The 26,143-nt window shown below is 35.6% G+C and overlaps 1 protein-coding gene across 2 annotated transcripts; it reads right to left on the bottom strand.

The window, feature by feature from the left end:
• LOC136834380 (GRIP1-associated protein 1-like) lies at positions 1–25,316 on the bottom strand. Of its 2 annotated transcripts, none has more exons than XM_067096938.1 (16): positions 25,186–25,316; positions 18,264–18,330; positions 16,619–16,815; positions 15,845–15,955; positions 13,288–13,448; positions 10,588–10,691; positions 10,182–10,332; positions 9,809–10,011; positions 9,164–9,321; positions 8,412–8,558; positions 8,059–8,274; positions 7,806–7,883; positions 7,423–7,585; positions 5,281–5,390; positions 4,840–5,029; positions 1–3,640 (listed from the first exon to the last, which is right to left on the bottom strand). In XM_067096938.1, the coding sequence occupies exons 1-16, from the start codon at positions 25,222–25,224 to the stop codon at positions 3,399–3,401; spliced, it is 2,337 nt and encodes a 778-aa protein (XP_066953039.1). In that variant the 5' UTR covers positions 25,225–25,316; the 3' UTR covers positions 1–3,398. The 2 variants fall into 2 exon arrangements, with proteins under 2 accessions (XP_066953039.1, XP_066953038.1); XM_067096937.1 differs by having other exon boundaries at positions 25,174–25,253.
• Positions 25,317–26,143: the final 827 nt, after the last annotated feature.

Here is a 26,143-nt window from a genome sequence, read left to right as displayed (position 1 = left end):
TTACATGGGGAATTATTTTATTTCGTTAGAATCTCACATTATATACTGCGTATAAATTATTACAATATTAACATAAAATGAAATTATTTCATTATCATTATCATTAGGGAAATATAAAAAATAAAATAATATTTTTTAGTTGAGAATATATATACATATACAATATTAATAAAATGGATATATCACAATAACCCTTTAATTCACAACAATATAGAATATCCTCACTGTACACAAATACCAATGTCTATGCCTAATTCAAAATAGCGAATTAACTTGCACAGCCACCAAGTTCATTTTTAGTACTAAAACTGAACACAATCAACCATGAAATTGCACTATAAATTATATGAAAGCACAGCATCATTATAGTTTTGCAACTGATAGCCTAACCATTACACTCGATCCTTCAAGTTACATCTCAGACATAAAACAACCTTACAGTACACTCTCCACTCCAAATCGACTTACCCTCCTTACTGCAATACCAAAAGCCAATTAGCTATAAAATTATGGATCCTGTCTCTCAAAAAACATCCTATGTTTCTTAGGAATACAAATTAACACACCAAGTTGTCAAGCAACACCTTGAGAAAACTGAATAACTTTTCCATTTACCTTAAAAAGACTGCCTAATTTTTGTAAATTTACACGTACCCTACACTCGCTCTCAAAATATGTTATCAAAATCACTTCCACAGTACTTAATTACTCACTGCATCTAGTTTTGCATGATTACTATACTACTTTGCAAAGCTGAAATTGTCTAGCCCCTTTCTACTTATTTAAACCCAGATGGACTATTTTTAGCTAGTCTTGAGAACATTTGAACAATAACAATCACCAATTCATACCCTCACCCTAGCACCCAAAAAGAAATTCCATAATAGCATTTCATAACCTTCAAACTGGGGAACCATACCTACCACAGTATAAGGTCTCTTTCAATTAAAGGTATATCAAGATGTAAGTTTCTTTAGCCTCCATTTTCAAAACACAAATAATTATACTTCAGCGTAATGGAAACTGTAACTAACAAACAATGAAGAGAGTTTTTTTATTTCAGTTCATACATACAAAAATCAAGATTATTTTGAAAATGCCACCTCCATACTAGTACTATACTGAACGTTGTGCTAAAAAAGAATTAATGATGGGCTGACCTAGTAATTCATTTGCCACTAGCTTCCACTTTTACAGACCACATATCATATGAACAAAATTTTTGAGAAGAGACTAAACTTGAAAATGTTCAAGTAGACACAACCTGTTAACTGTAAAAACTTTAATCAGCTAAAAGAACCCAAAAGGAATAGCAGTTAATCCAAATAGCATGAAAAGACTAAAAATGCTTAAAATTAATGAACACTTCAACCTATTACTCTTGCAGTACGCTACAATGCAGAAATCCTAAACCTGAACTGCAAGATCTAAAGCAACAAGTATGAGCTTCTAACTTTCTACACAATTCACTACTCAAATCTTTTTAAGCTATCATCTCAAGTCTTCCTCTTCACATGGGGTTCACATCTTTTTCCATCCCCCCTTCTCTTCCATACTTTCTTTTGGCCTTGGATAGATATGGGCAATGGGTTGCCCTTTCAACTGGCCTCTTAAAATTGTGTGTCAAAATAAAACCTACTGTACGTATGAAAAAACAACCATATACAACTTAAAAGTAAGTTCTCCTAAAATATCACTTGCTGACTTCAAACATATTTGGTTGCTTGAGGGAACCAATTTAAATATTGAGAAGAACTAAAAATAAATTGCAGGAGCAATTTATCATATAATACACAACAACTGACATCAAAGTTTGTATTTTCTTCAATAATTCAAACTGTACAGAGGGAAAACACGTAAATATTCCCAGAAGGAAAAGCAGCAATCATTACACTCTTCAGATAAGATGCAGATCTAAAACTTTGTCCATTAAGTATGGTTTTACCAACACACATGAAAAATACTACTTACATATAATCATTGCCTTACTATACATTAGCTAAACTGGCTGATAACAGTTGTAATAGCAATGAATTTCCACTCATGGGGAATAAGAGGAGTAAGAGCAAAAATTAAGTTACTTTTGGCTTGAGAGGTGAGTGCCCGATTATTACTTTTGGCTTGAGAGGTGAGTGCCCGATTACATAAGTAAAACCAACGAACTACTAGATAAAAAAATATTAATATACAATTTCACTACACAAAAAACACCCTCGCAAAAATTGTCTAACATTCATGGGCTGCCATCTCATGAGCCAAAGATTTTCCATCATTATACAGTATTCCCAATGTAACTCATCTTCCATTAAACTGATGACAATAAAACATGTATCTATACTTCAGCAGTACAGAATGAATAAAAAGCACCTCATCCTAAACAACAAGTAAATTTCACTATCTGTATAATTCACCTGTGATCACGTTTACAGCCAAATAAATGTTGCTCACTGTTTCCAACTTCCCACTAGGTCTCAAAATAAGTAGCTTCCAGCTTACATGTAGCAGTACAATCCAAAAACAAGCACAGATTATTATATTACTATCAGATATAGGTAAAGTATACAGTGATTAGCAAATGGCTTAAAACAGATACTCCTGAATATAAAAGTTTTCTCACAAAAGCACTTTGATTCTTCACAGGAACACATTAAAATATGCAGCAGTCTCTCAAGTTCACTTTCCCTCTAGTCAGATTTGTAAACCTTACCAATCTTATTATTTTTATCATTGTTTATTACGTGTTATGATTATCATTACTTATATTAATATCACTGTTAATAAACAGATGAATACTTTATATTTTAAAGTCTCTGCACCACTGCTAGTACTTAGTTAAAAGTCTACAAATAAAAAGACATCACAAAAAAACATTACCAGCCTTGATACTTCACAATTAAACTTTCATTAAAGTGACTGCTTGCAAGAAAACCAATTTATCACTCAACCTATCATCAGATTTTAACGGGACAGATGGAAATTCAAAATCCCATCATGACAGTCAACCTTGAAACAACTTAGGCATCAAAAATTGCTCGTTATAAATTTAACAAGACTAAAAGTTCCTTAAATGAAAGGTATCACAAACGTATTGCACTTCATTAGCAATACAACTCTGTGTGACTCAAATTGCAACAAAATTCCCAAAAATATCCACTTTTATTTTATAATACAACAGCAGCTACTAAATGAACTACCAACCTTATTTGCATAAAAATATTCAGCTCTATTGCTAAGCTAAATATTATGAGATTAATGGACTAAACATCACTGAACAACAAAGTTATACTATGTCATGACCAATTCAATCAGTCTGGCAAAGAAGAAACTGTAACACTTCAGGTCTTCAAAAACTTACTCAGATGAATAACCTCCTGCACCTGAGAGATGAGGAATCTTTTTTAACTTTCTGCTTTTTCAGCTGCCAGTTTTGATAACTGATGCACCTGTTGCGAAAGATTCTCTACATCTTGATGCAACTGGATATTCTTGGAAAGTGTTTCTTCTAAGAGACCTTGTAATCGTCGATTTATTTCTCTGACAGATTCCTCTCCCCCTCCACCACGTATAAGTTCCAGCATCCTACGCACATTCAATTTTTCTCCAAGGGCCGGAGGTACAGGTGACGTTGGAGTAGAGGAGCCTTCGGAGGAAAATGACAATTTAAGCCATAACAATAAATTGTGCAGTTCCAGTTTTAATTCACTTTTCATGTTACAACACCTTAACAACCAAACAAATATTTCAAGATTCTTGCAACGAGCTTCTAACTGCTGCTATAAATTATTTCTTCTGATCTAAACCATTAATCCTCATCATCATTAACATTAATACAGTACATCAAGATTTTGCTTTATGAGGTTAACACGAAATGTGTTCTCTCCAAGCTTCTGTCATGTGCCCTTATTGCCTAAATTCCCAATCTGGTCCAGGTCTTCATCTATGACCTTTCTCCATGACTGCCAGGCCTTCCTACTGGTCTTCATCCTGCTACTTCCATATCCACTACTTTTCTGAATATTCTTCCTCACATACCAAACACCAACCCTGCATGGATGAATTCACAATCATCATCCACAAATTTAACTCTAGTGGTTACTCTACTGCCATATTCTTTCCTAGAGTCATTTGCCATTTATACTTTTTTCCCAGGTTTGACAACTGAATCTTGTTCAATGCTCTTAAACAATTGCAATACCAACTGTTAAGAATTACCATGACTATAAATCATGAGCTTAAATATAAGTACTTCATTACAGGTCCAAAAAGATCAGGAAAATCAACCATGATCTACATATAAGTCACCATCATCATGATCATCGCCTACAAGCAGTGCAAAAATTTATATGTGAAGTTCCACCATTCATGTATTTCCTGTGCTCTATTTCAACAACACTCCACTCATTTCCAGCCTCTCGTCTCACATCAGTTCTCATCCAGTGTGTCTTCCATTTACAGTTCTGGAAAAGCTCCTCCGGATTTATGCGGACTTCATCAACATGGTATGGAGTACTGATTTCATGTTTGGAACTACTATTGTCAAAGTTCATGACAAATAAAATCAAATGCTTTCTCTCTTGCCAGAGAACCACTTCATCCTTACTCACTTGCTCTCTACCTGGTATACTTCAAGTTTATCATTCCAACTGTTGGGAAATCTTTCATACTATCAGCTTCTAAAATACAAAGCTGTGCCTTTCCCACACAAGGCACATTTGTCATCACAGTAATACATAATAATCTTCAAACAATAAAATTTCTCTATACCTTTATACTTACCTCTACTTTAGTAACCAGTTTTTGTCTATTTTACTATATAGTAATAAATAAAAACGACCTTACCTGAACCCCTGTTCATGCAATAATGCTGAATTATTGCAGATTTTTTCAAGATATCCTCAGCCATAGCTGCTGAAGATGATTCCAAATGGGTTATTCTCTCCTCTAACTGCCATTTTTGTTGTTGAAGATCAGTAACGCGGTTGACAAGAGACGCAGTTTCCTCAGTTACCAAGCCAGGTGGTGGTGACCCCTACCAAGTTTAAAAGAAGTACATGTCTAAATGCATTCAAAGTCAATTTTTTTACTGCTCTGCTCCCTCTTATGTTTATGTGTGTAACTAATGTGGTAAGATCAGATATCTCAATGCAATATTGTTATAGTCTTATTCATTTCCTTCCTTTCCTTATATATATTGCCCTTTCTGTCCTTTCACTGTATTTTCATGTTCTCCTCCCAATTACATATGCCTACATGTTTAAACACAGATGTATGGACACATACCTGGGGTGAAACAATTATACTGTTTTCTCTGGTGGAAGAGTCCCGAGGTTCACCTGACACCATAGACCAAGATGATACACTACTAACATCATCACCTGCTTCTGACATGGCTGTAATTAGAACAGCAATTTAAAACTTGACATAAAAAAGCTTTAACACAACATTGCAGCATTTGTTTGAAATATCCATAATTTCATTCAGAGCAGAAAAGTAAGTTAAACAAATGTCCAATGCCTTTCAAAGTCCACAAAAGGATCACTATGCAAGAACATGACAGCAACAAATATAATACAAGTATGATCAGAATTAAACAGTTCATGTAACTGCCATTATACTGCACTTCTGATTATGTATTTCATTTCCCAAGAGACAGATCTTGTACTCAGGCTTCCATGTGAGTTCATAGTTTTTTCATAAGTGGTCAAGTTAACCCAATTAATTATGGAAAATACTTCAACAAATTTTAGACAGCAGAAGGCAGAGGTTTTTGGCAGCACAAGTGGTATAGTGCCAAAAAGTATGTTATCTGCATACAAAAAGCAAGGGGATGTTTGGAGCACCTACCTAATACACAAAGTGGTAAATTTACTTTGCTTTCTGACAGAAAATCGTGAAGAGTGAAATGAGATAAGGAAACAAGGTGTTGGCAGTCACTATTATGCTCAAATATGAGGAGAGGGACAGACATGGAGCTACTGGAAAGTAATCAGGCTATACTGATGCCTACGCCACTGCGAGGTCACTGAGTATTCAAATGTTTGACAAGAAACAATTTTGATAACACAAAACTAATTTTTTTCATACAAACCCCACAATAACATATTTGCCCACATTTGTGTTCTTGAATGTCCCAGCCTCACAACTTTTTGTCAACTACACAAAAGTGGAATGGTATATAATGATGTAGGCATCACCAGGAACAACAAGTATGTATTACTCACTTGCCTCATATTTAGGGAAGTTTGGAAATGAGCCACCAAAGTTCATGGAGCTGGGATGAGGTAAGTTATTGCATGATTGAAGGGTTTATATGAAAAAACAAATTAGCTTTTTTTATATAAAACTTCAGTTCTGTTTCATTCCAACCCATCAATTAAATAACTGATAAGAGTGACTTACAGTGCTTCCATATAAAGTAGGATCCCAGAGAGCAATTGAGGTCTAAAAAGAATCAGGTACCAAGGCTCTGTGACTAAAAAGGTTATTTATAGTGCGAATGGGCCCCATAATGTCTCAAGGAAGGTGCTTGTCCTTGTTAAGTGAACACCAATTCAGACTACTGTAAATCCAGCCATTTGCACAAGACATGTCATAAATTAGAAAACAGCAAAAATGGATAGGCAATGGCAGATACCTACAATGATAAAGAGGACACCACCCCATTGCATTTAAAAGCAACAGTGAAGAGGGCTTTGATTTCCTGGAACCCTCACTCTTACTTGCTGTGCTCTGCCATCATACATGCAACTGTGGGTTCTCAAGCCTTGACCATTATATGAAAATATATTTTAAGTAACTTGACTCCTTCACTGTCCTGTAGAGAGGAATAACTGAGAACTGCTAGTTCTTTAGCCCCAGGTGCTAAAGACATTCCCACTGATGTCCAACCTCTTAAGTGTGTGACCTTTCCAGATAGCACACAAATTTCACTGACCTATTTCAGAAGTGCAAAAACATGTAGAATGAGTTTTCAGTTTGAGATCCAGCAATGAACCTCTCTAAGTGGATTACAAAAAGACTTTGCAGAACTTCTGAGGATGAAAGAAAGGTCCCAGTTAGGAGATTTATGCATTCCTTTTTTTCGACATCCTGGAAAAGCCTCTTCATCTCTCCTGAAGAATTTATTTATAGCCTACAAACCTCAAATACCAGCAAGAGAGCCAAAGTAAACACCTGATGGAAGAGACCAATGACTTCTGGTAGATGCCAAAGAAAACAAAGGAAATCCATAATCAATGGAACAGTGAAGTCAATTAAATCAATGTCTCTCTCACTGCACCAACTACAGAACTGGATTTACTTGCTCTGGCATTTCCTCTTGGTTGAGAACGACACCTCAATAGATGATGACTCTCAAGCTAAGTTACATTTGTAATTTTGACGGCGACAAAAGAAAAATAATAAGAAGTAATAAATACATACTTGTTATTGCTGTTAACTGTGCTGGATCTGTAAGCAACTGACTGAGCTTTTCCTGGAGACGGTCTGCCCTTTTCCGTTCAACAGCTAGCTGTTTCTTCAGGTCTTTTAGCAATGTGAGGCCTTTGCGCTCATGTATACGTTGTTCTTCTTCACCATCAGCGACCTAGAGCAAAAGATAATCACAAGATCCCTTAATTATTACATGTATAATGACAATGAGTCACTGATGCAATCGTTTTGTCTACTACAACGTTACCAAATCACACTTCAAGATTACTGATTTTCAAAAATTTGAGAACACCTTACATCAACAGAATGGGAATCTGTCAATCAACAAAAATAATAATCAGAGAATGTCAACAACCTTATATGAATAAACAAACCTTTCTTTTCAGTGCTTCAACAGATTCTTCAAGTTCTTGTCTCTGAATGTTACTTATCTCAAGTTGGGTCAAAAGATCCTGAAAATAGTATATATAAATATATTAATATTAGTATACTGTATTAGTATATATACTATATATTAACATTACAGTAATTCCAAGATGTGCAGTGAGCACTATAACAGTTTCAACTGAAAACTGCAGAGCTTAATAACCTAATAGTAGGTATCTTTTGAGAAGGTCTCCCACTTACTGTTTTCTCATCATCAAACTTCTGCTTTATTTCATCCATTTCCTGAATCTTTTCTGCAGTAACTCTGTTGGTTTCCTCTTGTGTTAATTTCTTTTCTTCTTCTAGTTCCTCAGAGAGTTTGCTGATCTTTTCCTCCAGATGAGATTTTTCAAGACTACAAGCTTCAACTTTCTCTTCCAAATCTTTAGTTCTCCCACTGATCTCCTCGAGGTTGTCCTGTAAGGTTATTCAGTTTGATAAACAAAACTAGGTCAGGTTAATATGAGGGTAAATTTAATTTTCAACAAAGTCATGTTGTATATACTAATTACCATGTATGCCTCCCATTCAAAGGATCATTGATGAAGTAATACCTTAAGCTGATGATTTTCACTAGCTGTCTGACTGAGCTCTTCCTTATGTTTATTAAACATTTTTTCAAGTTCCATCTTGTGAGACTGTCTCTCTTCTTCCATGTGTTCTTTCATTTCATCCATTAGAAGCTTTCTACTTTCTGCAAGCTGGAAAACAGAACATAACGTAAGTCAAGTCAAACCAAGATTGAAGTGATGATAAAAAATTTTGCCCTTTTGCAAAATTTAAGAAATCAAATGGTGCATCAAAAGTGAAAATGTAAAAAAAATTTCCACAAAACTAAATCCAGAAAACTGTCATTCTGTATTTCTAAACTGTCAAATATCCCGAGGACAAACAATTTTACCATGCAAAGCATTCACAGCAAGTAGTGCCCAGAAAGATAGTTCTATGTCTGGTGAAAATTATACCAAGTGTCAATAGATGAATTCGCTTGAGAGCAGGAAACTAATCTCGGACAGGGTTCGTGGTGTGTAACAAAACCTCATATCTTTCAAACTTAAATATCAGTCCAAGTAACTAGACTTCCACTGCACTTGTTGGAAGTATGTGACAAGTGAACAGGCTTTAGTGACTGCCATATAAATGCCTCGCAAAAGGACATTCTCACAAAAAACACTGTTATGTTTAGTACTATGAAAGAGACACAGGTTCTCTACTTCACCTTCAAAATACAGTTATTAAATTTTTCAAATAACCGAATAAGAATTTGAACTATTCAATATGTTAGCCACATTTTCATAACACTAACCTTTGTTTGTTCATTAAGTGTATTCTGCTGAGATTCCAACTCTTCATTAAATCTTGCAAGTTCTTCTTGAAATTCATCTACTTTCTTGTTAGTTGCTTCTTTTTCAGATATAAGCTCAGTCTTCTCCAGAGCTAAGGCATTTACTTTTTCCTCCAAGTCTGTGGAAGGAGCAGTTTTCTTTTTACAAAAAAAATCAAATTAAAATTAATCACTCATGACAAATACAAGAAATAGAAAAAACACTGGAGAAGATGAGAACATTAATAACTAGACTGGAAAATTACAAGTCAGGATGATGCACGTGGAAGTGATTTGGCTTCAAATTGGTTATATCAGCTGGATATTTACACGTATCATACATGTTCACTGGCATCAGTAAATATTATTAAGTGCTACTTTGCTTTATTTGTGATGATAGTGATGCATTTAAGACCTAGGGTTATAAGTTTACAGAAAGAGAGCCACAAAAATAAATATTAAGTGTCACCTGATCATTGATGACAAAACCATAAGTAACAAAACATTTGAATTTTACAGAAATAATACCAAAAACTCCAGTGAGATGAAGCTATTACACTACATACTACTAATGACTGTACCAATAGCTACCAAAACAAAACTAAGAAAATTCAGCGAGTACAACACCTTTAAATCTATCTTCCTTTTCTGACAGTACAGCTTCAACCTCTTGAAGTTTCTTAGATGCACTTTCACGAGACTGATTTGCTTCTTCTAATTCCTTCAGGAGATTCTCACAATAACTGGTCTTCTCTTTCAATAAAGATTCTGACTGAATCAAATCATTCTTTGCAACTTCTAACAGTTTCTGAATCTCATCAATGTCACCTCTGTAAAAAATGAAAATAATTACATATTATACAAGCATCTAAAAAGTTAAAAGGCTGTTGTAAACTTAAATGCTAACCGAGTCCTTATTTATTTTGAAATTCCCTTTTTTTTTATTACTGTTCCAAGGTAATTTTCATTCATTTCTAATGACAACTACTCAAACAAATACCTTTCATTAGCTTGTCTCAAATCCTCTTCCAACTTCCCTTTGTCAGTCATTAAACTTGAGATCTTTTCCTGCTCCTCCCTTAGTTGGTTATTTATCCTTTCAACCTCACACTGTAACTGACTAGTTCTTTCCTGATATTGCTGCAGAGTTTCTGAAAATTTAAAAATTACTAGAAAATTATTTAAATAAGTTTATGCCTCCTAATAAATTTCTGACAGAACCTCACCACAATCACTATTTTTTTAGAGTGTAGTAAAACTCATTTACAAGACTGAAGATCAAAGAAATAAGTGAGTACCAGTATTTTGATTTTTCCAGACTTAGCTTATGCAATTGTGATCCTACTTATATGATGGCAAATACAGTATTTTTAGAAAGCCCATGCTGAATGCCCTATCCCCCTTACCATTTGGCCTCTCCATGTCACTTTCCAAGCCGTCATCATCATGCAGCGCAAGTTTCTTGAAACTGACTCCATCACCACAACCAATATTTATTTCACCTTCATCTCTGAAAAGGGAAAAAAATAAGGACCCATGAAAATTGTTCTTGAACTTCTTAACAGCAGCATAAAATCATGAATTGATGGAGCAACTGAGACAATAGAGATACCATCCTACTGACAACATTCAACTTACAAACATCAAAGATACAAACAAATGGACTGCAAATTAAAATTGTATTCAGAGCACTCCCCTTTGCCACCCGTAAGTTCAAAATTTTGTTTTGCGCACCTATTCTGTACATACAATACTGTATGTACTGTGTATTGTGTTTTAGGATGAAAAAATGTAAGTACTGTATTGATTTTATATCATACTGCACTTAAATAGACTTGAAGAGTACAGTAAACTACTTTCAAACAATTCAACATACAAACAGCCATGCGGAATGTAACTCGTTTGTAAGTAGGGTCGTGTCTGTACTTGAAAAGACAACAAAAGAAGAGAATAAATGACAACTGGGGGATTCTGACAAGAAAAGGTTAGGAGAGTCCCTGGGGGGCTGAAAACTGGTGAAATTTTGTGACCACCATTTATATTTGAGTAGCTTTCGTGCGGGTAGGATGTGTCTGTGAAATGCTCTGTGAAAAGTGCCTGACTTGCACAATGTTCAAAGTGAATATGAGGAAGAGGAAGGAAAAGAAAAAGAGAAAATAAATACTGTAGAAATTAAATCAAGTATAGGGAAGATCAAATCATCATACGAACATTATCTCATAATTATCAAAGCAGCATGTAAAGATGGAACACTAAATAAAATACTAGAAAAGGATGTGTCAACCCAAATCGAGAGAGAGTCAGCAACCTGCAGACATTGCTCTGAGGAAGTTAATGAAGAAGGAACTTGCTATGAAATATGTGACGTATGGTTTCATTATGAATGTTCCTGAAAGACATGAGTCAGATACACCCACGCCCGTAGTGATAACATATGGTACATCTGTAATAACTGCAAGAGGCCTGAACAAAGAACACACAAAAAACTCATTGAAGATGAACTTGAAGAAATAAAAGAAAACACAGAGATTATAACAAAGCTGTTTCAGGATTCAGCTCAGAAAACTAGTGACAAAATGATCAACATAAATGAAATCCAAAACAAGATTCATAATGTTGATAAAGACGTAAAGACCATGACAAACATGGAAAAAACTTATGCTGAATCACTAAAGACAAAAAAAGTGCTTCTGGTCAAATCTACAAACGAAGAGAGCACAGCAGCTAATGAAAAGCGACAAATTATGAGTAAAATAAATGGAGCCAGCTGAACAGGTTAAAACAACAAGAGATGGACCTTATTTGTAAGATTTCCAGAAAGGAAAAAACTTAGAAAAGGGTGCCAAATATGGAGATTCAGAATGTCCAACAATATATCAGTAAATGAGAAGGGTAACTTAATCCAAAATAACAGTAGTCTAAGTGTCCCGAAGGATAAAGATGACATTGTCGATAACATTGTAAAGAAAAATTCATGGATAGGTAGCCTCATTTCTGAAAATGACAACCTGAAAATTGTAAAGGAAATGATCGCCAAAGATGACGAATATAAACTGTATCATCAAATACACACCATAAATACGAAAGGCTATCTATGATAGAGGTGACAAACTGTGTACACTGTATAGTCGTTGCTAAGTATTCGACCGTTACATGCCCTATCAATGCTATATGCGTCAGGAATTTGGTCACAGCACAGCAAATTGTAGAAATGACCAAGCTTGCCCTAGATGTACTGAAAATCACAAATCAAATGAATGTACTAGCAACATCTTAAAGTGTAAAAACTGTGTAAAGAAAGCTCATAGTGATACTAAACATAAAACAAATGATGGCAATAAGTGCACAGTATATAAAGAATGTGTCAAAGGTGAATAATAATATGGATCATGGCTTTGAATAATAATCTCCCATGCAATTTAACAAGAAGAAAGCAAATTTAAAAAAAGAACTAAAGACTGTCCTATCCCTTAGGAGCTACGATACTGACGAGAAAACACTGAAAGACAATTATAAAATATATGAAGCACCTTATTTTGAAAGCATACAAGGGCCTGCCAGAGAGGGAATTATCCCTATGGAGGGCTGTACATAATTCCAAACAAAGTGAAACAAAGTGAAAAGCAGGTGGGGGTTGTCTCTGATCAGCTTACCTATGTTGCATTAGTGTAAAAAGTACAGAGAAATAAGACTTCTAGAGGTGCTGGGGAATGGGGATAAGACTCAGAAAATTAAATTCAAAATTTCTCACTTTGGCTCAAATAACAAAACTATCAAGTGTTCCAATTCATTACATACTAAGTTACCTATGGAAGGAGAATCTAGAAGAAGGAGTACTGTGAAAACTCAGCATATAAATGAGGCCTTGGTTTACTCAAGTTAAGCTTCTGCAATTACTGGTTTTAACTTTTGTATAATTTTCAAAATTAAAATCAAGTACCAAAACTAAAATAAAGAACTCTGACATATAATTAAGGAGAAGATGAAATTTTATAAGAAAATATGATCTCCCTTACCCATAACTAAGCACTGCACACAGAGGTTCAACAAATATACTGAAACCAGTAGCCCACATTCTCAGCATAAGGAAGTGCAGTTATACTTACATTGGTATAGAATGAGTTTTCAAGACATTCCTCAATTGAGTGACCTGGACATTAAGGGCAGATATCTTTTCTTTAAGGGTCGTAGTTTCTGATTGCAGGCGCGTTTCACTTTCATGGAGTTTCTTCTCCATATTTGTTAGTTCTAATCTTAAACGTAAAACCTGAAATAAAATATAAAAACTTACATGAAAAAAGACCAATTCACAATAGATCTGTTCTTACAAGAACACCAAAGGTAACTACTGTAACCACATAATTACAGTAGTTCCAATAGAATAAAATTAACAATAAAAATAATAAGCAGTCCAGTACTTACTCCACTTGCTTCATTAGTAAAATAATAAAGAAATTACTTTCCCTATAATTCTTTTTAACTAACTGCATACTCTTTGTTCTGATTCTGATATAATCAGAAATACAGTATTGAAGGATTTTATTTTTTTATTCTTTTTGGTACAAGGTCAACTCACTCACTACTCGGGCAATGTGTGAGATTTTCTACAATTTCAAGCAAACTTTCCAATATACTGAACAGTATAAGATGAATCAAATAACATTTAATGTCAGTGCTGTAGTAGTTTTAAGTTTTCAAAGTAGCATCATCACCAATATAAACTGGGTAAAAAGTCCAGCCAATGCCTAAATTTACTATACTGGCACCTAGTGCTTGTCTTAGGCTATGCGTGTATTTTAAACCTTGCTTGTCTTAGGCTACATGTGTGCATTTTCAACCTGACACAATGAAAATTCTAAAATTTTATACAATACCCAAAAGGGAATAAAGAAGGCATAACCATTACCAAACAAATGTTTTATACAATGAAATATTAGAGTTTAGAGTTCAAAACAATAACTAAAGGACAAAAATTACAGCTTGTGTTGTGTACAGATCATCAAAATGCACTGTTCTTGACAAATACAAAGCTTTGCAAAGCCAAGTCTAAACTTGAAACGTAAGTAAGCACTAACAAATATGTACTGTGCATATACTACACAGTAAGACAAATAGCTTAAAACTGTAACTTAAAACAGCCTATAGAAACTCATCATTTGTACACAATGATACCAACAATTCTTGTAAAACAGCTATTCTGCAAGTGCCAAGTCTTCCTGATTATTCCAGGCTGAATCATTCCAAGCTCAGACAGAACATCTGTAAGCTAACTATTTTGCAAGAACAGCTACTGTAATGACAATAATTTTTACTGAAGATTTTCTCAAGGTTATCATAAATTAGTTTTAAACTTTATTTGATTTTATTGTATAATACCCTCTTCATTAATAATGAAAACAGTGCTTGTTTCAATTTAGACACAGGGCTGGTTCCAAAGCCATACCACTTGCAAAAACAGCTGTCAACAGTTTGTGCGTACGTGTCCATGCCTATACCATATTTTTTGACAACATAAGTTGCTCTTATAAACTCTACATTTTGATTTTACAACTTATTAGTCTACATTATTTGTTAGTTATGCATTCTCTTTTCCTGTGCATTTGTGTAAAGATAACTGAACAGAATTGAGTATGAATAGCAGTTTGATTGAATGTGGGCCAAACCTAGTCTAAATCAATTAGCCTAACTTATCATATGCTATGTTTTTCATGAGATTACTTGTAATGTTTTACAAACTAATTATGATGTATGTCATTTAGGAATGGAAATAAGTTAAAATGGAACTGATTTAAGGTGGAAAAGATTGTTAAGATGAAAAGTGAAATAAAGATGGCATATTTTGTTCCTCCCATAGGTTACCAGGTAGTCTCGGGTATCCAAATCTTTCACTTACCTATCTCACCATTAGTCCGAAGACAACTGGATACCATGACCTTTACCATACTTTGAGATCAACTTTTGATTTCCAGGTAACTTTGTTTGTTATTCTAGCTAAAGATCTTAGAAAATTATGGATATTAATAAAAAAAAAACACACACAAACACAATTGGGGTATGTGTTTGCTGGCCCTAGATAGTTCTATATTAATTTCTTTAAAAAGTTTGCATTCAACATTTTGATGAAGGCATAAATTTGTAATACTGATAAAGAATCTAACATTTACTTGTGAAAATACCAAATTAAAATATTAATAAAATCTCTAGCATTTACTTGTGAAAATACCAAATTAAAAAGAAATATGCATTTTTCCCAACATACAAACCTACGTTTTACAATCCTAACGCTACCCTGGGTCACGTGGGTTGACAGATTCCGCCTTCTTCTCCAGTGAATTTACATCTGCACTCGCATTTGCAAGTTTTCCAATTCATCTCTCTCTTTTTGCATGCATATTAGTTTACTGTACTTCTATTCTGTGTGATCAGGAGTACATACTCCCAGTTCCTAAAGTTTGCCTGACCCTGTTTACTGTTTTTAGTACTATATCTTAAATTCTGTAGTGATTATTGCTACTGCTGTGCTTTAGGCTGGCAAAAATTGGTTAATATTTTGTAAGTAACTACTGTATACTTCAACATGGAGTGGAAATATTCTCCATTATTTCATAGCTAACAAACAAACAAAATCTCTACCATTTTCAAGGAGTTACTTGTAAAACATACCTCTTTGGAATCATCTGTGCAGCCATGGTCACCATCCGGAGTATCATCAATGGTCTGGTTACCACACAGCAATTTGATTTGTCTTTCATACCTCTCATTTTCTCCAACCAACTAAAGGAAAATAAAAGACAGGACATGTGCAAACTATACATAGTAAAGGGTCACATAGGCAATTAACAAATACAGTGAAATGCTGAAGCAAAATTCTACATTAGTTAAAAAAGTAAGTTTCCATGATCAATTAAATATTTTAGAGAAAATGTACTTCATATGACAAGTTTCCATGACTGATTAAATATTTTAGATAAAAAGTACTTCATATGACAGACTTATAAACTAAGTTCTTTCTTTCACTTACAAATCCATGAACTGTAACTAAATTTGCCAGTCAGTTGATCCCTATACAAAAATTTGGGTCTATTATTATGACACTGAAATTTTACAAGTAATGTATGCAAAAAATGAATGAGTGATACTTAATAAGGCAATATGCATCTAAAAATATTAAGAGAATACACCACTTTCATTATACTTCCCTCTGTTGATTAGCCAACATCTACTAGAACCATGCCCATTGAAATGAATACTTGTTGTATTATTTTTGCCAGGCACAATACTGTATTGTGATAATCCTGAGCAAAACTTTTTCTTTTACCTATCAAAACATGTACTGCATTATCGTTACAGCTAATATTGTACGGGAAAATTCCATCTTCGTCATTATGTATAAAACAGCATGACGACTACAATACATACTGTTGATAGAGTACTAACCCTTGAGAGTTCTTGAAGTAATGTATTATTTTGTAATCGAAAATCCTCCTCTTGGTCACGAAGTTTATTGCGGAGGTAGCTATTATCACGAATCATTAACTCAACTTCAGAATGCTTCTTTGATGTCTGGATGACTTTCTGGTATCTACTGTTCTCATCTTCTAAGATACGAAGCCTTGTTTCAGCATCAACCAATCCTGACAACATATAAAAAACATACATTTTTAAAACTATATCTCTATTAACTATCCAACTTTTAAGTAAAATATGAAGCAAATACTGCAATCTAAAATAAAGGAAATCAAACCAAACCATAACACAGGAACAAAAGGAAAGTTAACTGATCTGGACCACTTGCTGAACCAACCATAGACAAACGTGGTATACTGTACTACTAGTTTAGAGTTGTAACTAGAGAGCATGTCCAAAGCACAGGAAAATACTCCTGTGTTTCAATGGGTATGCATCAGTTTTATTTCAATGGGTATGCATCAGTTTTAAACATGGGGTTGTTTACATGGCATAAGCTAAAAGGAATCATCAAACCATACAGTTTCATGACAATTAAGTGTACTTCTTTAAGTTTTAGGTAATTCTATATATTAGCTCCGTGCCTGTTTTTAACTTTTCAACTGGTTTTTTCTACACTTTTAGGGGTTCTGATACTGGCGGTGCATCTGTTTGTTGTCGGCCAAATGGAATGTCCTTCACCGTGTTTAGTATTGGCCGGGGAAGTTGGGTACCATCGTTAACAAGTTATTGCACTTGCCGGACGGGATATGAACCATTCAAAACAGACGTACCCGTGCTCTGTCTTGTGAAGATCGGCAGTATGGAAACCCCTTTGTTGGATGGACTTTGGGAGTTAATTACAGGTTAATTAGACTTGAGCGCCAAAAATGAAAGGTAAATTCATAATTAGCAACCAAAAAACTGTAGAAAAAGTCAAGTTATAGTGCCGTCGGTGACGCGGAGCTACCCTATAGTTCTACCAAGTTTTAAATACCTGCCGTTAACTAATACCTTAAACTTCAACCAAAAGTAAACTCTGCTCTTCTTGTAATGAAGGGTTCCAAAACTGTGTGTATATCAACAGCATTCTATAACTCACACTCCCCAATACTAATGCCTTGAGAAGGATTCTAAAAAGATCATGGATATCAGAGAAGAGATAAGGAGGTCCAAAATAACTGCCTGATACTTTAGGCAAAATGTCTTCAATAACAGAATGAGATTTACATAGGTGTCCCAAAAGGCTTCAGGAGTTGGTGGAATTCAGCACATTCATAATTAATGGGTCTGTAATAACGTATATTCAGTGACAGATGTCATGTGGGACATCTTGGCCAAACAAAAGGAATAACTCTTCCTTGGCTATCCTCAGAATATTCATGCAAAAGGGAATCACATGCTTCTATATAAACCAGAAGACCTCTTCATCTTGTCTTCTTTTCACTGAGGGACTGACATATGCTATCATAAACCAATGGTTGGTGCTCCATTAAAATATACTACCTTGAGGCTGGTCACAAAGACTTTAGCAACAAGTATTACATTAAGAAACAATGCCAAGGCATCATCAGTGGACACAATGTAAATAAACTTTGTTTGCAAAAGCATTAATCATCACTAAGATGTAACATACCTTTTTTATTTTTACGAAGAGCATCCTCCAAGGAGTAATTCTTCTCTCTTAGCTCAAGCAGTTGATTCTGTAGAGGAAATAAGCAACTTTGTCACTCACATTTACCAGAAATATCCTTAGGGATAGCCTAAACCTGATAAAAACAGCTCTATATGTTTAAAAATTACAATTCATTATCTTATCTGCACTAATGCACAAAAGTCATGGCTATTGTCTCTCAAGCCCATCAGTTAAAACCTAAAAGATGATAATCTAAAAGGGTTTCGGCAGTAATAAATGGTGGCACAGAGGCAATAATTATAATACTTGAGGAAACAATAATTTTCATGGTAAAATTAATTATTTGGATACTTACCTAGTGTTAAAGTTAGCTTTATCTTTGCACTGTTTGGTGTGATCGGCATTAAAAAAAAAAAAATGCTTGGCTAACTCACTAGGACTGTCTTTTTAGTTATCTGTTTCCCACCAGATGGTGCTGGAATGTTTACGTTCTGTCATATTTCTTAATAACCAACCACTAAGATGTGGGGAGGCTGGGTGTGTTTCCACTTTAATAGTAGGTAAGTAAGTTAGCTGATTACCACACTGAATGAGGATGGCGTGTTAGTGTAGCCAGAGAAACAGAGTTCAGCCAAGCACACTAAAAGCTTTTAATTTAAAGGAGACCCTTACTGGCAAATACTGTCACCAGACGTTGGAACCACAGCAGGGTGTAAGGTCCTCATAGCGAGACTTGTCAGAGGATCCTTACAGGGAAAAAAATTACTCTATCTCATAAAATACTGGTGACTCCTGTGCCTGTTCCTCGTTGGACGGGTGGGTATCATTCTCAGCTAGCACTCTGCTGGTCCCGCGTTCCATTCTCTGACCGGCCAATGAAGAATTACGGGAATTTATTTCTGGTGATAGAAATTCATTTCTCGTTATAATGTGGTTCGGATTCCACAATAAGCTGTAGGTCCCGTTGCTAGGTAACCAATTGGTTCTTAGCCAAGTAAAATAAATCTAATCCTTCGGGCCAGCCCTAGGAGAGCTGTTAATCAGCTCAGTGGTCTGGTTAAACTACAGTATACGTAACTTAACTCCTGTGCCTGAGTCGAAAGCCCATAACAACAGTCCAAAACTAAAGATAATTACTATTTCATATATAAAGGTGCGCTCCTATACACCAATGTGTACCTTCATGCTCCCAAAATTCAATAGCGGGCTTCCTAACAACTAACGATAAGCTGGAAAGCCAAAGCTACTATCATATTTGGTTCAGGAGAAAGAGTCCCTGCCGCAAAAATAGGACCAAGGGCTTAACACATGCTAAAATTGAACATCTGCAAAAAATGAGGCAAAAATAGTTACAACTCCGCCGAGCTGCAAGAAAACCTTCCCTAGAAGGTGATTTTAAAGGAAGTAAAGACATGTTTGTGGTACAGAAGTCATGATGATTACAGGCAGCTCCCAGTTAACAGCAGGGGTTCCGTTCCTGGCCGAGCGCCAGTATCCGAAAATAGCAGATAATTATGGTAATAAATGGTGTTCATGACATCGTGAGCACCAATAAATCGCTTTATCGGCACCAATAAATGCCTGAGGATCCTGGTATGGAGGGCAGAAACTTGGTAGTGTAGTGTTCTGGGCAATCGTGAACAGATGGGTGTTTAGGTATCCCAAAAGGTTTCACAACTTCTGGCAAACTTCAGGAAGAGGAAACTATCTGATTGGAGACCTTGCCCTAGAACAAAACAAGGAATGGAATGATGTTGCTGACCTCTGAACAAATATCTTGATTTGTCCCCTTCTTGACTTATGTACAAATTGAGACTTGGATAGGGCTATTCTAAACTGCCAAGAGCTGTAGTTTACACTTCCACTTCCTGACATCAAATGTTACTCAGAATGGCCTTTTAATCTGCCTCTATACAGTAGTTCTCAACAGTGGTAGAAAACTGTTAACTTTTTATTTGTAGGAAAAAACTTCTAAGAAGAGATAGCTGATCCTCAACTTCAGATAAACAACTGTCTGGGTCAGAAAAGCATAGACAGTCAACACTGAATAAAATGTCCACTCCTAAGGTTAAGCATAAAACATAATTCTCAACAAAAAACAAATTGGTGTGAAACAAACTAGTCATCCAAATATAGGAAAACTACAGTACTCTGATACCAAGCAGATGAATCCATACTGCTAAAACTTTAACACCCAGGAGAATACTATACTTCAATGGAAGGAGTACAGTACCGGGAAAGGGAAGTATGTGTCCTACATGTCGGCAGAACTTATCCTTTGTCCTTCCAAAAAGCCACCAGGACCAAACTGAAAGACTCCCCGAAAAGGGAGTATAAAATAATAAACTTGTTGAGAAAGGACATGCCCATGGCTCGATGTCCTTGTTGCATAAAAACTGGCAAAACTACACTGCCAAACTTTTAACTTTTCTGCGTGAAGAGTTTGGAAAGAAGGATAATAGGAAGTTGATAGGGTAAAATATAACAAAAAGTACCAAGTATCCTTCCCTGAGAACCATCACCACCAAATGAGCTACCTGACCCTTTGCCAGACACTTCTGAAAACACTGCATACAGCTTACTGAGGATCTGCACAGCCTACTTCAACTGGAGTTCAAAACTCCAGTTAAGGTTTCATGTGTAAAATTTCTCCACTGAGAATGTGAGCCAGAACTCTACTGAAGTAGAACTAGATAGTAAATTACTTACCAGGAGTCTTTGTTCCTAGGTCCCAGAGTTTGAAACTGGAAGTTGAACAGCAGGTGATGACAAACATATATCGTAAGCAAGTCCTATTTCATCTCTAAGCAGCTTCAAAACTGGAAACAGATAGAGTGGCATCCAAAAGCTAGAATAAAAGGCTCACGCTACAAGCACAGTTGAGATCACAAAACACTCCTCGAGTTATGTGCAGAGTTAATAACACTAAACAATTTCTGTTTCTCTTCAACTGATAATCCATTTCCCAAAGACTCCACTTCATGATAACACAGCCTACCATAATCAGTGTAACTTCTTATTCATTTTAACAGGAGCTGAGGTATAAGAAAACTAAACGGGGCCAGTTAAAAGAATCATCTTCGGTGAAAGGATGTGAAAACGGAACAAAGCAAGCTATGCACCGCTCAAAAACTAAAGGAGAATCAAACAACTCTCGGTTAAAACACCTAAGTCTGAACGGCGAAACCCATCAGTAAAGACGTCACGGCATGCCAGAGTAAATACTGGACGGAGGGTTCTTGCATGACGTCATCACATAACTGCGAAGGCATCCAAGAGGTCAATACTAAAAAGCAGAAGTTGACTAACACCAAGCTAATTCACTCTAGATAAGTAAGTGGCGGAAAGAACGAGCCGCTATACGAAAAAGAATAATTGTCACAAGGTGACCAATACGAGACGGCAGAGAAAAAAACTGAGTAAGAGGAGGGAGGGTTACTGTCCGCTTGGGGACGATGCTGGGGGAAAAAGAAAACAGCAGAACTGACACGTGGCTCAGAACTATTGAGGCAAACATAAAATGTCTGAAATTCTAACACTACCGACCACCTACACCACAATACACTTTCCAAGGGATGTTATGGGAATCAGCCAGTGTTACCGACTTAGAGGAGAAAACCAATATGTTAAGCAGCTATCAGGTCACAGTTGGCAACACAGGAGCTGACTAATGCAAGTCAAACAACAGAACCCATCCGACTGGTAGCTGTGCGGCAGCTCGGAGTCGACACTGAACTGGAAAAAACAGCGAGAGAGAGTTGTCGAAGACACAGAACCTTAGTCCTCAGACATGCCTTCATTCCCCATCAGAGACGACAACTAAATGACACATGGCAGTCTGAAGGGCAGGCTACAGACAGAATCCAAGGCTCCGACAACTTCTCTCTCATGAGGGAAATCAAAAAAGGCCGAAAACTGGAGGGAGGGCAATTTTGGCCCTAATATTTCAATCAAACCTAATTAATAAAAGAATATAAGTCAATTATATTATTTTTCTCCTGAACCACGTAGGGCGCAAAAGGAGGCAGTGCAGAATGAGAGAGGAATTAACCTAGGCTATCAGGCAGTCCAATGAAGGAGGAGAAGCAACACCTAAAAGCAAAAGGAAGAAACTGAGTTGGCTGCTGGTGTGCCCTAATTGTCTACGTGAACTATCACCTTTAACATCTTCCGATACGTCACAAAAATTTACATCCTCTCATCAAACACTCATAATTTACATATCAAGAAAACCACACTAGAGCCTGGGAAGCAAGTCTAAAATTGCTGCTAACATAGGCTACGTGATATTGGCAAAACCCAAACGATCGGTTTTCACTAACTCTTTCCTATACAGCCTGTTTTCATTTCTGCTTGTTAGAGATGGCCTAAAGCAAAAAACAGAAAACAATTTATAATACCGTACAGGAGAAATTAGTGAGAAATCATCAAAATATAGTCTATAGCCGACCATGACCAAATGTATATCACGATGGCATGAAGAAACATGACAGAATGTATGCATTCCAGCACAATCTGGTGGGAAACAGATGAATACAAAGACAGTCCTGACAATCCTAGCAAGTTAGCCAAGCATATTTTGATTTTCTTAAAATGCCGATTGCACCAAATGGCACGAAGATAAAGCTAACTTTAACAGAAGGTAAGGGTCATTCCAAATAATATAAAATGCACAATAATATCAATTAATTTGATTATTTCATTACCATTAATATTATTATCATGTAATATAGTTATCATTATAGCTAAGCAATACTTTATCAAGAATATTACGCCACACATCTAGAAGGGAAGAGAACAAAGGGAGGCAAACAAACAATAAATGGAACAAAATAAAAAAGCTGAAAGTTGAAAGGATGCTGCAGAGCCTTCACTACCATGTGTAGCAAAGTCAGTAGTACAGCTCACAAGGACTACAACACTAAATAAGGAAAAGAATTATGATAATAGCATAAAATTCAAAAGATACCTGGACCAACAGCAAAATTTAACAGAAAACAAAACGTGGGGACCTTTAAACTGAAGACTTCATAGAGAGCTAGGTTTAACTTGTGATTAGCTCTTAAGAAAACTAAATCACCACAAAGTAACAGTTTGGTATCACAAAATGCAGTGATGTACATGCACAATATCACATTCCATTTACACAAATGTGAAAAGGTATTTCAATGTCTGAAAATACAGGATGTTAAAGCTGAAAATGTAAACTAAAGGCTTTACAGCAAACTGAATTATGGTAGTTGTTCTAACTGAGAAAAGGGAAATTGGCAACTCAGCCAGTTACATAAAATATGGAAATACTTTAACAGAAAGCAAATAAAAATAAAGAATACGGGTTTGGTCCACAAATCAGCAACCTATGCTAGCAATTAAAACAAGTGTTACAAAAGCAAAAATACATTATTCATATATTACATGTAATGTTTAATGACGTTAGCTTTACCCAACAGAGAATAAGCTATTATATAAAAATCTTAAATAAAATGCCCAGCAGCTAATCAAGGGTCAAAATAAAATACCAGTCTTTCGGTAATTGCAGGACCCACAAACTAATAACCACTAACTGAAATAAACAAATCAGTTAGCCTGAAATTTAGTGTAGCAACCATTAGCCTATTAGGAAAAAGGGATTTTGACTGATTATCAGGTAGTTAAAAAGACAACTTTGCCACAATTCTATGTTGTCTCTTAAAGCTGGCTCTTTATGAAAAGAACTGACCTATTAATAGCCTACATCTGGCAACTTCAATACAAGGTACCATGAACGAATAACCTGACAAAGTTGAGGATTCCAGTAAAACTTCTGTAGCCTCCCTAATGGCTTAGATATTTGGGAAGAATTTCCTATAAAAAAATTTTTGTTTTATATGATAATACACCCATGCAAAAATATAATTGTTTTATACCAAACTTACTCTATTATCATAGTAATAACAAAAGACTCTGAACATAAATATTCACAACACACTTTCATGGTTATCAGTTTTCTGAGCATGGACTATACACGCCATGTTCACTCTCCTCTTTTTTATTGGCTTTTGTCATCCACTATTAGTAAAGTGATCCCCACAGTAGGGTTCCGTAGACCCCAACAATCTCAGCTGTTTATTCTGGTTATTGAAGCTAAAGATAACATGTACTTTCATAGATGATTTAGCCTACAGCCCATAGGCTATGTCAAGTCAGGTTAGGCCAAGTTCGAAAGGGTTAGGGTTGAATGGATCCTTATTCTAACTAAAATTTGTGTTCCCCACCCACAGCCTATACTCCACTTTCACACTGTGGTTCATCTAAGAGGAGATGAATGTTGGATTCCATCCAAATCATATCAAACCTTATCAGCAAAACTTGCTTGGCCTATGTAAACGAATACAGGTTTAAAAGTAACTTTAATTAATGCCTAAGACTAGGCTATCTCGTTTATAAATAATTTGCCCTTTACATTACCTATTAGGAAAATGCCAAAAGCATCATTCATCCATTGATGTTAAATAGGCCTAGGTGTTGGGTAGTCATATAGGTTTAAAATTAACTTAAACTAATGCCTTACACTAACTCGGCTTTATAATTCACCCTTTACGTTAGCTAACAGGAAAACGCGAAAATCTAATTTTATATAGTGTAACTGGGCGTTGGGAAGCTCATGAAAACCACTGCCCAAACAGTAGTGGCCAACACAATACCACAAAGCTTTAGGTCCGAGCTTTACAGCTGAATTAACATGTTCAGCTTACTTCGACCTGAATAGGCATAGGCCTTGGCAACCTACGACACTTGACAAGCTTGATTGGCCTTGGAAGCCTTTAATAACATTAGCAAAGTAAAATCCACTAAAAAAATCGGACAAAAATTAAAGTGCATAAGGGTTTTGCGTGCCTTTATATCATGCAATATGAGACAGTGAAATTACGTCATATATTACTTGTAGTTTCCCAAAGTCGTCAGGGTCTAGCTGCGCCATTGTTGTTGTTTTCCTGCAATCATCTGGGTCTCTCTTCTTCTTGCCAATCAGCGAAGATTTTGCAGTCGCTAATATAGGAGTGTGAACACCTGACATCTCATTTTGTAAACCCCCTTTTTTTTTTTATTCACCATTTAAATACACATTTCCATGAAAATTAAAAAGATTGCTTTTTTCTTTAGCGTTGAAAATTACCTAGTTTAGAAATTTCAATTTGTAAAAATTGTTTTTGCAAGTTGTAACCCCGTGGGACTAGATGATAGCTTGAACTGTGGACTATTGCTTTGACACTTATTATATAAAAAAAAGTATCTACATTACGGCACAAAAAAAATTACCTTATTTCTACCCATTTAAGCAGTTCTGGAATCAAATGTTTACAGCCTTGAAAACATTCAGATCATATTTTTCTCTCTGGATCAGCCAATCTCCTTTGTGAACACGAAGTATGAATATTGAATATAAATGAGACAAACAGTCAGCAAGTTAGCATAGATGAAATAGTGGATCAGTGTGTGTAGAGATGGTTTGGACATGTGGAAAGAATGCAGATTATAAAGTGGTGGACTGAAGGGGTGTTAGGAGGTAGAAGATAGAGACCTAGAAAGTGCTGGATAGAGGTTTTGGAAGGATGTTTTTATAATTAAATATATATAATTTTCTTATTAAATTTTTAACCATAAAGGAGGATGAAAAGTTCATGGTAGTTCATTCCATCTTTTCACAGCGCAAAAACTAAAACACCTAGTTTCATCTATTTACCTGTTTACAAATGGAAGATACAAGGATGGGAGATAACACTGACACATTTAATGGGATGTACCCTTGATTTAAGAGTAATAGAAAGAATACGGCAGTAAATATTGTTCTATCTTGTAGAGTCACCCTCTTTCACAGCAATGATATTTTTAATCACTTC

The sequence above is a fragment of the Macrobrachium rosenbergii genome, chromosome 53, assembly GCF_040412425.1.
Source record: "Macrobrachium rosenbergii isolate ZJJX-2024 chromosome 53, ASM4041242v1, whole genome shotgun sequence".
Classification (NCBI taxonomy): Eukaryota; Metazoa; Arthropoda; class Malacostraca; order Decapoda; family Palaemonidae; genus Macrobrachium; species Macrobrachium rosenbergii.
The sequence above is the reverse complement of the archived record's forward strand: the minus strand, read 5'-3'. Positions and strand labels throughout refer to the sequence as shown.